The sequence below is a fragment of the Tursiops truncatus genome, chromosome 12, assembly GCF_011762595.2.
Source record: "Tursiops truncatus isolate mTurTru1 chromosome 12, mTurTru1.mat.Y, whole genome shotgun sequence".
Classification (NCBI taxonomy): Eukaryota; Metazoa; Chordata; class Mammalia; order Artiodactyla; family Delphinidae; genus Tursiops; species Tursiops truncatus.
In genome coordinates, this window is record NC_047045.1 from 29,498,869 (window position 1) to 29,512,346 (window position 13,478).

Sequence of the window (13,478 nt, forward strand, 5' to 3'; positions counted from 1 at the left end):
ATTTGATATTATTGTGATTATGCCCCTCCTACTGTCTCATTGCAGCTTCTCCTTTGTCTTTGGATGTGGGGTATCTTTTTTGGTGAGTTCCAGTGTCTTCCTGTCGATGATTGTTCAGCAGTTAGTTGTGATTCTGGTGCTCTCGCAAGAGGAAGTCGCCATTGGTATTTTGATAGGGATTGCATTTAATTTGTAGATTGCTTTGGGTAGTATGGACATTTTAACAATATTAATTCTTCTTATCCATGAGTAAATATGGTATGTCTTTCCATTTATTTGTGTTATCTTTTCTTTCATCAGTATCTTATAGTTATCAGAAGTACAGGTGTTTTCCTCCTTGGTTAAATTTATTCCTAAGTATTTTATTCTTTTTGATGCAGTTGAAAATGGGATTTTCTTTATTTCTTTTTCTGATAGTTTGTTATTAGTGTACATAGATGCAGAAGATTTATGTATGTGAATTTTGTATCCTGCAAATTTACTGAAGTCATTTATTAGTTCTAATAGTGTTTTGGTTGGAGTCTTTAAGATTTTCTGTATGTAAGTATCGTGTCACCTGCAAATAGTGAAAGTTTTACCTATTCCTTTCCAATTTGAATGCCTCCTCTCTCCCCCCCACCCATTGCTAGTGCTAGGATTTCTAATACTGTGTTAAATAACAGTGGCAAGAGTGGGCATCCTTATCTTCTCCCTGATCTTAGAGGAAAATATTTCAGCTTTTTACCTTGGATTTATGTTAGGTGTGGGTTTGTCATATGTGGTCCTTTTTACGGTGAAGTATGTTCCCTCTATACCCACTCTGTTGTGAGAGTGTTTAACATAAATCGATGTTGAATTTTGTCAAATTCTTTTTCTTCATCTATTGCGTGTTTGTGTTTTTTCCAGTTTTCTTCTTATAATTGATTTCTAGTTTCATACTGTTGTTAGTCAGAAAAGTAGCTTGATAATGATTTAAATCTCCTTAAATTTATTGAGACTTTTTTGTGGACTAATGTGATTTATCCTGAAGAATGATCCATGTGCCCTTGAAAAGAATCTGTATTCTGCTGGTTTTGGATGAAAGGTTCTGTGTATCTATTAAGGCTGTATGGCCTCATGTGTCGTTTAAGGGCAATATTTCCTTACTGATTTTCTGTCTAATCATCTATCCATTGATGCAAGTGGGGTGTTAAAGTCCCCTACTATTGTATTACTGTCAATATCTCCTTCATGTATGTTAATATTTGCTTTATGTATTTAGGTGCTCCTGTGTTGGGTGCATAAATATTTATGTGTCATATGCTCTTGTTGGATTGATGCCTTTATTATTACATAACACCTTTTTTGTCGCTTGTTGCAGTCTTTGTTTTAAAGTCTATTTTGTATGATATAAGTATTGCTATCCCAATTTTCTTTTCATTTCCATTTACATGGAGTATGTTATTCCATCCCTTCACTTTTAGTCTGTGTGTGTGTTTAGATCTGGAGTGATTCTTCTATAGGGGGTGTGTGTGTGTGTGTGTATCTTGTTTTTTTTATCCATTCAGCTACCCTCTTTTGATTGGATCACTTAGTCTCTTTACATTTGAAGTGATTATTGATAGGTATGCACTTATTGCTATTTTGCTAATTTTTTTCTGGGTGTTTCTATAGTTCTTCCCTCTTCTTTCTTCTTCTATGTTCTCTTCCCTTGTGGCTTTCTTTAGTAATATGTTTGCTTTCCTTTCTTTTTATTTTTTGTGTATTTGTTATAGGTTTTTGGTTTTTGGTTACCATGAGGTTCCTGTAGTAACAATCTGTTTATAGCTGTTTAAATTAATGGTCACTTAAATTAGAGTGCATTCTAAAAGCACTGCATTTTTGTCCATCCTCCACATTTTATGTTTTTGATGTTATCTTTTACATCTTTTTATTTTGTGTATCACTTAACTAATTATTTTAGATATAGATGATTTTACTACCTTTGTCTTTTAACCTTCATACTAGCTTTGTAGGTGGTTCTTATCCACCTTTACTGTATGTTTGCTTTTACCAGTGAGATTTTTTCTTTCATAATTTTCTTGTTTCTAGTTATGGCCTTTTCTTTTTTGCTTGAAGAAATTCCCTTAACATTTCTTGTAATGTTGGTTTAGTGGTGATGAACTCCTTTAGGTTTTTTTTTTTTGTGGTACGCGGGCCTCTCACTGTTGTGGCCTCTCCCGCTGCGGAGCACAGGCTCTGGATGTGCAGGCTCAGCGGCCATGGCTCACGGGCCCAGCCACTCCACAGCATGTGGGATCTTCCCGGACCGGGGCACGAATCCGTGTCCCCTGCGTCGGCAGGCGGACTCTCAACCACTGTGCCACCAGGCAAGCCCTCATTGAGCTTTTATTTGTGTAGTAAACTCTTCAGTTCTGAAAGATATTACTTCAATTCTGAAAGATAAACTTGCCAGGTAGTGTCTTCTTGGTTGTAAGTTTTTTTCCTTTCAGTACTTGGAATATATTGTGCCAGTTCCTTCTGGACTATAAATTTTGTGCTGAAAACTCAGCTCATTATCTTATGGGGGTTCCCTTGTAAGTAACTAGTTGTTTTTCTCTTGATGCTTTTAATATCTTCTCTTTAACTTTTGACATTTCAATTGTAATGTGTCTTGGTGTGGGTCTCTTTGGTTTCATCTTGTTTGGGACTCTGTACTTCATGGACTTGGATGTCTGTTTCCTTCATCAGGTTAGGGAAGTTTTTTAACCATTATTTCATCAAATAGGTTTCCTGTCCCCATTTCTCTCTTTTCTCCTTCTGGGACCCCTTTGTTGTGAATTTTAGTAAGCTTGATGTTGTTCCAGAGGTCCGTTAAACTTTTTTCTTTTTGGTGTTCTGATTGGATGATTTCCACTACCCTGTCTTCCAGTTGGTTGATCCATTCTTCTGCATCTGCTGTTGGTTCCCTCTGGTGTATTTTTCATTTCCGTTATTGTATTCTTCAGTTCTGATTGGTTCTGTTTTACATTTTCTCTTTGTTGAAAGTTCTCATTGTGTTCCTCCATTCTTCTCCTCAGTTTGGTGAGCATCATTTTGGCTATTCCTTTGAACTCTTTATCTGGTAATTTGCTTATCTCCATATTGTTTAGTTGTTTTTCTGAGGATTTGTTCTTTTTGTTTGGAAGGTCTCTTCGTTTTGCCTAACTCTCTGTGGTTGTTTCTTTGTATTAGGTATATCAGCTAGGTCTCTCCGTTTGAAAGAGTGGCCTTATGTAGGTGTCCTATGGGGCTCAGTGGTGCAATCTCCCCTGCTTACCCGAGCCAGGAACTCTAGGGGTTTCCCCTGTGTGGGATAGCTGTGCCTTCCTGTTTTGTTTGGGCTGTGATTGGTGCAGGTGTGCTGGTGGGTGGGGCTGGCCCCCAGCATGAGTGGCTGCAAGGCCTGGCCATGACTGTTACAGGTGCACTGTTTATGGGACTGGTCTCCAGTGTGGCAGATACCTTGGTGAGACACCGGTCAGTGCTGGATGGAGCAGCTCACTTGATAGGGTGAGGCAGGAGCTGCTTTGGAGGGGCCAGCTGAGACAGGCCCGTTGGGCAGGGCTGATCCTCAAGGGATGCTGGGGCAGGGTGGATGGTGTTAGCTAGGTTGACTGAGCGTGACAAAAATGGTGCCCACCTGTGCTGGGCCAGCTAGGTGGAAGGAAAGTAAAAAGATGCCTGCCAGCACTTCTGTTCCTAGAGAAAGTTCCACCAGATTGTTGCTCCTTTGGCACATGCCCTAAAATTAGTCAGTGAATCTCCTTCTCATATGGCCCAGGTACTTTTCAAGCTGCTGCCTTTGCACTGGGACTTGGAGTGAGTGAGTTTGTGTCCAAGCCCTTCAAGAGCAGTCTCGGTTTCCCACATCCCTCTGGCTCTCCTGAATATAATCCTCACTGTTTTTCAAAGCTGCACATTATTGGGGCTTGTTTCCTGGTGCAGGTCCTCTGGGCTGGGAATCCCAATGTGGGGCTCAGACTCCTTGCTCATCAGGGGCTACCACCACTGTGGTTGTGATATCCCTCCCACTTGTGGTTGCTGTACCCAGTGTGTGGGTTCTGACTAGGCTACATTTGTGTCCCTACTTCTCATCTCAACATCCTTAGTTGCAGAAAATCTGTTCTGCTAGTCTTCAGGTCATTCTCAGAGATTTGTAGTTACCGTTTTGGTGTGTTTGTGGGAGGAGGTAAGCTCAGGATCTTCCTACTCTGCTTTCTTGATCCTGCCCCAGTACACATTTTTTAAAATCAAAAAATTTCCCTATGAAACTTATAGTTTGGCTCAATTTTAGATCTTTATTGCAAAATGAGTTGCTCCTTTGTCATACTTATTAAAATAAGAATGTTATTCATTTTACGCTAGCATCTAGAACTCTGTATAGGGCAATATTTCTAAAGATAGATTTTTTGGGGGGGTTCTCATATTTCTGTTATTTTACTACCTAATATTTAATATCTACTAGTGTTATTTTCTCACTGTGCTCTTTTATGTGTTGTTTTATAGTTTTTCCATTTGGTCATAAAAATTAAAGTAGAATCAATAATTTCTAGGTTTTACAGGTCTCAGTGTACACCCCAAATGTGAAAAGAAGTATGAGGACAAATGGGAGAATCTTAGCTAGAATTGTGATAGGATTTTAGTGGTTCTTGGTCTAGCAGAAGGTCTCAAGTCTTTTGGATCTAAGCTGTTGTCAAGAGGGCTTCAAAAAAGTTGAGAATAACAGCAGCTGTTATCTGCGCTGTCCAATATGGTAGCTAATAGCCAGGTAAGACTCATATAAGAAAAGCTCATTACCTTATTGAGCACTTGAAGTGTGGCTAATCTGGATTGACTTGTTCTGTGTCAAAAATGCACAGGACTTTGAGGACTCAGTATGAAAGAAAGAATATAAAATAGCTCAATAAGTTTTTATTAATTTTATGTTGAAATGGTAATACTTTGGCTACACAGCAGTTCACCCTTATCTGCAGTTTTGCTTTCTGTGGTTTTAGTTACCCACAATCAAACATGGTCTGGAAATATTAAATGGAAAATTCCCTAAGTAAACAGTTCGGAAGTTTTAAGTTGTGCACTGTCCTGAATAGCATGATGAAATCTCGTGCCATTCCACTCCATCATGCTCCAGATCCCCAAACACTGACATGGTCTGCTTTTGACATTTAACCATTGACAGCATCATGGCTCCATGACCCAGGGTCACCTGAAGCAGATGATCCTTCCTCTGACGTACTGTCAGAAGGTCAGTAGTCGCCTGATGATATGTCACAATGCTTATATCATTCCCCTCACTTCATCTCATCAAGTAGGTTATCATCTACATCATCACCAGAAGAAGGAGGAGTACAATACAGTAAGGTATTTTGAGAGAGATACCACATTTACATAACTTTTGTTAGAGTACATGGTTATAATTGTTCAAATTCATTACTAGTTGTTGTTAATCTCTAACTGTGCCTAATTTATACATTAAACTTTATCATAGGTATGTATGTATAGGAAAAAACAAAATATATATATGTTTGGTACTATCCACACTTTAAGGCATCTACTGCAGGCCTTGGAATGTGTCCCCCACAGATAAGGGAGCACTACTTTTTTTTTTTTTTTTTTTTTTTGCGGTACGCGGGCCTCTCACTGTTGTGGCCTCTCCCGTTGCAGAGCACAGGCTCCGGATGCACAGGCTCAGCGGCCATGGCTCACGGGCCCGGCCGCTCCGCGGCATGTGGGATCTTCCCAGACCGGGGCACGAACCCGTGTCCCCTGCATCGGCAGGCGGACTCTCAACCACTGCGCCACTAGGGAAGCCCGGGAGCACTACTTTTTAATGTGAACACTGGGAAGTTTAAAATGGCATATGTAACTCCTGTTTGCGGTTCTTATTATATTGTTGGACAGCACTGGCTCTAGATCTCTTTTGATAAGTAATGTATTTTCTTAGATATGGGTCTTCCAAAGAGACATCAAGATATCACTATGTTAGTGCACATAAGACTAGAGCTGTAAAATTACCAAGGTAGCTAAGGACAAGACTTTTCCATATAACTCTGCCCCAGCATAACCTGTACAGAGATTTGTCTAAGTGCGCTATGCTTGCTCCCACTCCCTCACCATACTTCGCCCTTCATTCTGGCCATGCAGAGCAGCTTGACAAAATTGGGGGCCTCCTGAAAATCTCAGCATACTTGTTGCTTGCTCTCAGCTGGATCGCTTCTGAAATGTTTCTTGAAAATGCAACTGCTTCAACAATAAGCTTCTTAATTATGTCGTGGGTTCACCACGAGGGTATACAAACAGACCCTCAGCAGTAGCTAATTTTCCTTTAATTGTATCTCATTCTCATGTTGGAATATCCCATTTCTTATTCATGAAAGCCTAACACGTGTTAATCCATTACAGGTGGAGTAACTAACACGGCACAATATCAGAACAGACTAATGGTATATGAACCTAACCAGGTAAGACTCATATAAGAAAAGCTCATTACCTTAATTAAAATGAATTTTTAAAGATTGCTACAGTAATTAGGAGTTGGAGTGCCAAGTCTATACACACACATGCAACTTAAACTTACATAGAGAAAAGGAAGCATCTGGTTAAACTTTTTGGTTGCCTTTTTTTTCTCACAAAACACAGAATTTCAGCTCTTGTCGTTTTATGCTATACTCAATGCTCAACTTTTTCAGAGTTTTGCATAATGTAGGAAAAAGGGAAAATATATTGATGAGTTAAATGCCTTTATTACCATGTATCTCAAGTGGCTGTTCATCATTGAGGCATCATGAGAAAGGAATTGGATTGTCCTGTTGCCACATCCTTTTAGAAGGCCTGTCATTCTCGGAGGGGAACGTGCTTATGGTTTCCTTATTCCCAAATAAAGTGATAACTTTTATTTAACTCTATATAGTCAACGTATCCCAGGACAGTGTGTAGGACAAATCTGAAGGAGAAGTATCTGAAGAGTTGGCGCATGTTTTTCATCTAAGAGCTGGGCCTGCACTGGGAGTATTTTGATGGTGGCTGTCCCTTCTATCCACTTTTCATGCACACTTAATGACTTTTCTTTCCCCAAAAGAAGAACTATTTTTATTCTCTTTTCCTTCTACCAAAGTATCTGTAACTGTGGCACATGTTTGCTGAATTTTGTCATTTCTATGATTTTGGTAATATAAGTATTTTTCATGATTTTGACAATATTCCAGAATGATTTGATTAGGAGGTTTCATCTTCATCAGCTGAAGATAATGGAACACAAAACAACAGGTTGGCTTTGGCACTCTGGGTTGGGACTAGCCATCAAATATATGTTCAGAGTGACCTCAGTCTATTTAGTATTTTTTAATTTTAACAATTACTTGATTCTGAGTTTAGCGAAGGTATTTCTGTCTTTGCAAGTGTTTCCTGATGTCATTAGAGGCTGTAGGTTTCAGAGACCACATGTCCCTGGGCCGGATGTCCCAAGAGGGATCATTAATTGCAGTTGCTTAAGTTTGGTGCACACGTGGTTAAAGAGGAAGGTGTTAACATTTCTCAGATGAGTTCTGTTTCATGTTTGTACACACATGCTCTTTTTAAAAATTCTGCTGGCATATTGTTTACGGTGGGTACTGGCAAACATCACATCTGCTTGCATCTTGCTCAGAATCTCAATAACTCTATCATTCAGCCCTGGTGCTTATTTCTCTTCTAGGCCTTTGTGGAGAGTCGATAATGCCTGCCATCTGCCACAGAGCACATCGCTACCTGCCAACAGGCAGGCTGGGGTGACCTCTGCTTCCCCAGCACTGATTAGTATTCACACGCTAGCTTATTAGGAATGACCCCACCAGGCCTCTCTGTTTCTTTGCCTTTGCAGCGGTTGGCGGCTCACCTGGCAGGCACGGCAGTGAAGGAAGCTAAAGATATAATCAGGGGATGCAGTCAGGCTTTGCAAACCAGATGGCATCCATAGTCCTGTGGCAGGGGACTGGACTGCTAGTGGAAACATTGATTCCTAGTACTGTGATGGGTTGCCTCATTTTAGAAAGCACCTAAGGAAAGCATCATCAGTCTTGAGTTAAATCCACTCATGCATAATGTATTAAAGATATTTCTTAAGAGAATATCTGAAAGAAAGGTTTGACTGTTTTATTAAAGATACATTTAATTGGAAGGAGGTTCTTAATGTGACATGTTTAAAAAGGGGGGAGCAGATAAATTCAAGCCTTAAAAAACTGGACAAACCATTTTCTTTTTCTCATGTTAGTGTGTCTTTAAAAGAGAAATTACAAATGAGCCAGTCGATAAGCCAATAGTGAATGGACCAATATTTATACAAAACTTTCTTTTTTCCTTCTTCCTTTACAGCTCTGTGAACTGAAATTCTGTGTATTCAAACCATCATACGATTTTTCTGGTCGAAATCCAAATTTTTCTCTGCAAAAAGAAATAATCTATGTTCTTCCTGTATGTTTAGTGTTTATGTAAAAAGAAAATGGTAAGGTTTACTTACCTGACCATTACTTAGCTGAGATTTAAAATTAAAGTCATATTTGATTTTCATCTATTTTTACATTATATTTTAAATAGGAGCCTTATTTGAGAGGGGTTGAGCATACCTTTCTCATTCCTGAGAGTGATCTAGAACCAAAAATTAGAGGTTTCACCATTCCCTAAAGTTACCACAGAACATTGGTCTTCTAACAAAACAGATAACCATGTGCCTGGAAATAACCTTTCCCAATCTGCTGAAGATGTGAGTGTAAATATATTAAAGGCTGTGAGGGGTTTGTTGCTGAATCAAATCTTTTTTTTTTTTTTTTGCGGTACGCGGGCCTCTCACTGCTGTGGCCTCTCCCGTTGCGGAGCACAGGCTCTGGACGCGCAGGCTCAGCGGCCATGGCTCACGGGCCGAGCCGCACTGCGGCATGTGGGATCCTCACGAACCCGTGTCCCCTGCATCAGCAGGCGGACTCTCAACCACTGTGCCACCAGGGAAGCCCCCACAATAACTTTTTAAAAGTGCATATTATTGGACATATGTGCCAGGCATTGTTCTAAATGCTTTAGGTGTATCAGCTCATTTACTCTTCACAAAAGGCTTGTCAGGTGGGTACTGTTATCTCTGTTTTACAGATGAGGAAACAGGCACACACAGGTTAAGTAAATTGCCAAGGTCACACACAGATGATAAACTCAGGCATTCTGGATCCAGAGCCTGTTTTGTTATCATTATACCACCATACACAGTATACCTAACCATGCACTTGTACTCTTAAGTCATTTGCAGGAGTAAGTTCTCTCAATTGGGAGAAATAACCAATCATGAAAACAACTAAATTCCCATATGCTCCCCTTACAAATTCAAAATGCAACCCAAGGAAGAGGAAATGCCTTACGTAAGTTGCAAATAGAGTTAGAACATGTGGGCTCTTCTGCACTTGTTCTCAGGCAAGAAGCCCATACCTTTCAAAGTATATAAACAACATTCAAATAGAATGTGATTGACCAACATTAGAGTCCCCACTACTAATGAGGCACTGCTGTTTTCTGCCCTGGAGGTCTCCACTTAACAGAATTCACCTGAGTTTCTTTTTTCTCTTTTTTTGTCTCAGAATAAGTGGATAAGCCGCAGCCCCATGCTGCAGAGGCGGGTCTACCATTCCATGGCTGCTGTTCAAAGGAAGCTTTATGTTCTTGGAGGCAATGACCTGGACTACAATAACGACCGGGTCCTCGTGCGGCATATAGATGCCTACAACATGGACGCTGACCAGTGGACGCGTTGTAATTTTAACCTGTTGACTGGCAAGTACCTTTGATTGAGTAAATCGGGAAAAGCAGAGATTCAGGAAGTTGCCATACTTGTTTTCTTAGATAGCCGTAGTGCAGCTGTAAATATTAAGTGCATGGTGGTAGAACAACTTGCTCTTATTACCCAGAAGGGTGTGCATTGTTTATCTCACAAAATCGGACTCAATCAGGTGGCTGAACATCTGGTTTCTCAGGGCCTGTGTTACCTTTGTGTGTGTTTTCACGTTGCCGAGAGAGACGTGTCAGGTCCATTATTGTCTATCAGTATTCATGTAGGAACATTGGTATAAGTAGGAGGAACCGGGTGTTGAAAGAGGTAATGACTCTTTACAGGAGCAATTTATTTTTTACTTCTCACTACTTTTAGTCCTCTTATTTCTTGCGAGTGCAGAATGGTCTTCATTGTTTGTCAGTGTCAAATATCGTTTCTGCCTGTATTCTCCTAAAGACAAAACCTTAGAGATGTTCCGTGCATGGGGGTTTGGCAGCACTTCTGGCCACACAGACGCACCCAAGCATTACCACGGGGTAGCACTAGGTAGGGACCATACTCATCCCACAGGGGAATAAAATGAAAGCAGCGAACAGCTTACCCCTGACTTTTTTTTATGAAGTTGAAAATTTGTCCTCCCTTTTCGGCCTATGTGATTAAGATCCCTTCTAGGCTGCTCTAGTAGGAAAATCGCAAACTCGAACGGGTGGGCTGGACTGTTGCCTCAAGACACTTTAATATGCTGAGTGGGCACTCAATCACTCACAGCTGCTGCTACGGAGGCCACAGTGGGGGCATAACCAGTGTGAGAGGTTCAGATGCTTTGTATTGAGCTCCTGTTTTTGCGAAAATGGTCTTTGAGGCCCACCTACAAGCACTTAACTCTTAAGTTGCTGTAGTGGTACCTTAGCCCCTTGGTCCCTCGATCTGTGATTCTGTCTGCTATAGGATCCAGCTTATTTGTTACCCGAGTCAATCCTGTGTCAGCCCATCAATAAAAAGAGACTATCTCACTCTCTGATGGCCTCCAGGGAAGAATATGTAGTAGTGAGTTATTCTATCTTCTTTTTTAAGTGGGGGAGGAACCTTTCATCATTTTGGCGTGTCAGTATCTAGGGACTACCCAGGCTGGTCCCAGCTCAGGAACTTTAATATAGTCTTAAAACTGTTGTGTATGTAAAGAAAAGAAGGGTAGTAACTTTATCAATCTTTTCTCTCATTTATCTTCATTTGGGGCACACTAGGGGCATGGCTCTGTTTTATTGGCTTCTTGCGGTTGCAGCCATTACAAATGTAAGCACTTGCTTAAAAGCATTTGTAGTACAAGAGGTGTTTTGCATTCCTAAAATATACCATATCAACTAATGGCATACAACATAGTATAAAATTTAGTTCTATGTGGATTATTGCTGTATTTAATGCTGTATTTACTAACTTGGCTGGGTATTAAGTGTTATGGCCGGATTCTGACCCAACACAGAGTCATTCTCTGAGAGTGGTTAATTCTTCCCTCTGAGAACTGGGAGACAGTGATTAGTTGAGGCAGAAATCCTGTGGAATATACAAGTGTGCCACAGAGGGAAATTGTATCCTTCAGTGGCAAAAGGGTTAATGAAGACATGCAAGGAAATGGATTTATTTTTCCTCTTTTATTCACTTCTCTTTACTTTAGGCCAAAATGAATCTGGAGTTGCTGTCCATAATGAGAGAATATATTTAGTGGGTGGATATTCGATTTGGACAAACGAGCCTCTGGCTTGCATCCAGGTGAGTGGTTTAAGTTCCTTTTGGAGTTTGTTCAAGTGGTTCAGTGAGGTTATTTTTGCAATGCTGCTATTGCAGGGAGAGATGTTTACAGGTAGGAAAAAGATTGAGCTTCCTTTGTGCAGCTAGTTCAGCCACTAAACTTCATCCTGCATCCTAAAGATGCTAACTAATAAATGATGGAGCCCTGTTGAAAATAAAGATGGCAGTGAGCTTTGGAAACATGTTATACTGGAAATAGGGAAAGTGGAATGCTTTTTCCTTTCTTTTAAACCAAAACATCTAGAAATCTTGGTAATAGTACTTTCACATCTGCAAAACTTTACAAATGTCTCCTTTCTATACCATTTTCTTATTTTCTGTATTACAATTCATTCAACAAATGCCACCTATGAAGGTGGTGTTCTTTCCTGGCAGAAGTGAGTAGTAGTTGTTTACGATTGGAAGCTTGTATTGCTTCCTGCTTAGAACTGTTTTTACTGTGTTCTGTAGGTGTTTTTTATCATGTTTTCATTTTCATTTGTCTCCAGGTAATTTTTTAATTCCTCTTTGATTTCTTCAGTGATCCACTGGTTGTTGAGTAGCATGTAGGTTAGCATCCATGGGTTGTGTTTTTTGCAGTTTTTTCTTACAGTTAATTTTTATTCTAGTAGAGTTGTAGTCATAAAAAGATGCTTGATATGATTCCACTATTCTTAAATTTACCAAGGCTTGTTTTGTGGTCTAGCATGTGATCTATCATGGAGAATGTTCCATGTGCAACTGAAAAGAATGTGTATTCTGTTGCTTTTGGATGGAATGTCCTGTATGTGGCTATTAAGTCCATCTGGTTTGATGCTTCATTTAAGTCCAGTGTTTCTTTATTGATTTTCTGTCTGGGTGATCTGTTCACTGATGTAAGTGGCATGTTAAAATACCCTACTATTATTGTGTTACTGTCGTTATCCCCCTTTATGTCTGTTAATATTCACTTTATGTATTTAGGTGCTCCTATTTTAGGTGCATAGATATTTACAAGTGTTATATCTTCTACTTGGATTGACTTCTTGATCATTACGTAATGCCCTTCTGTGTGTCTTGTACCAGTCTTTGTTTAAACTCTGTTTTGTCTGATATAAGTATTGCTACACTGGCTTTCTTTTGATTTCCATTTGTATGGAAAATCTTTTTCAATCCCCTCACTTTCAGTGTATGCGTGTGTTTAGATATGAAGTGAGTCTCTTGTGGGCAGCATATATATAGGTCTTGTTTTTGTATCCATTCAGCCACTCTGTGTCTTTTGATTGAAGCGTTTAGTGCATTTACATTTAAAGTAATTATCAATATGTATGTTCCTATTGCCATTTTGTTAATTTTGGGGGGGTTGTTTTTGTAGATCTTTCTTCCCCCTTCTTTTGTTCTCTTGTGATTTGATGACTATATTTAGTGTTATGTTTGGATTCCTTTCTCTTTTTTTCTATGTACCTATTGTAGATTTTTGATTACCATGAGGTTTATATATAGCAATCTGTGTATGTGTGTGTGTGTACATAGTTTTAAAACATACATGTTGTTTTAAGTTGCTGATCTCTTAATTTCAAATGCATTTTAACAACCCTGCATTTGTATTCCCCTCATGATTACTGTTTTTGACATCATGTTTTATATCACATTGTTTTGTGTATCCCTTAACTGCTTATTGTGGATATAAATGAGTTTTACTACTTTTGTGTTTTAACTTTTCTACTGGCTTTCTGTGTGGATGATTTCCTACCTTAACCGTTTGTTTACATTTACTGATGAGCTTTTTCCATTCATAATTTTCATGTTTCTAGTTGTGGCCTTTTAAGTGAAATAGAAAAGAGAAGCTCCTTTAACGTTTCTTGTAAAGCTGGTTTGGTGGTGAACTCTGCTAGCTTTTGCTTGTTTGTAAAACTTTTGACCTCTCCGTTAATTCTAAAAGAGAGCCTTG

The 13,478-nt window shown here is 39.5% G+C and overlaps 1 protein-coding gene across 6 annotated transcripts in view; it reads left to right on the top strand.

The window, feature by feature from the left end:
• The window catches only part of KLHL32 (kelch like family member 32), a 269,853-nt gene that overhangs the window by 233,142 nt on the left and 23,233 nt on the right, over window positions 1-13,478 (top strand). For all 6 annotated transcript variants that reach the window (XM_073789446.1, XM_019929455.3, XM_073789445.1 and 3 more), the window contains 3 exons: window positions 6,379-6,437; window positions 9,573-9,765; window positions 11,436-11,530. In XM_073789446.1, coding sequence (XP_073645547.1) covers window positions 6,379-6,437; window positions 9,573-9,765; window positions 11,436-11,530 — 347 coding nt within the window. The remainder of the gene's footprint in view (window positions 1-6,378; window positions 6,438-9,572; window positions 9,766-11,435; window positions 11,531-13,478) is intronic.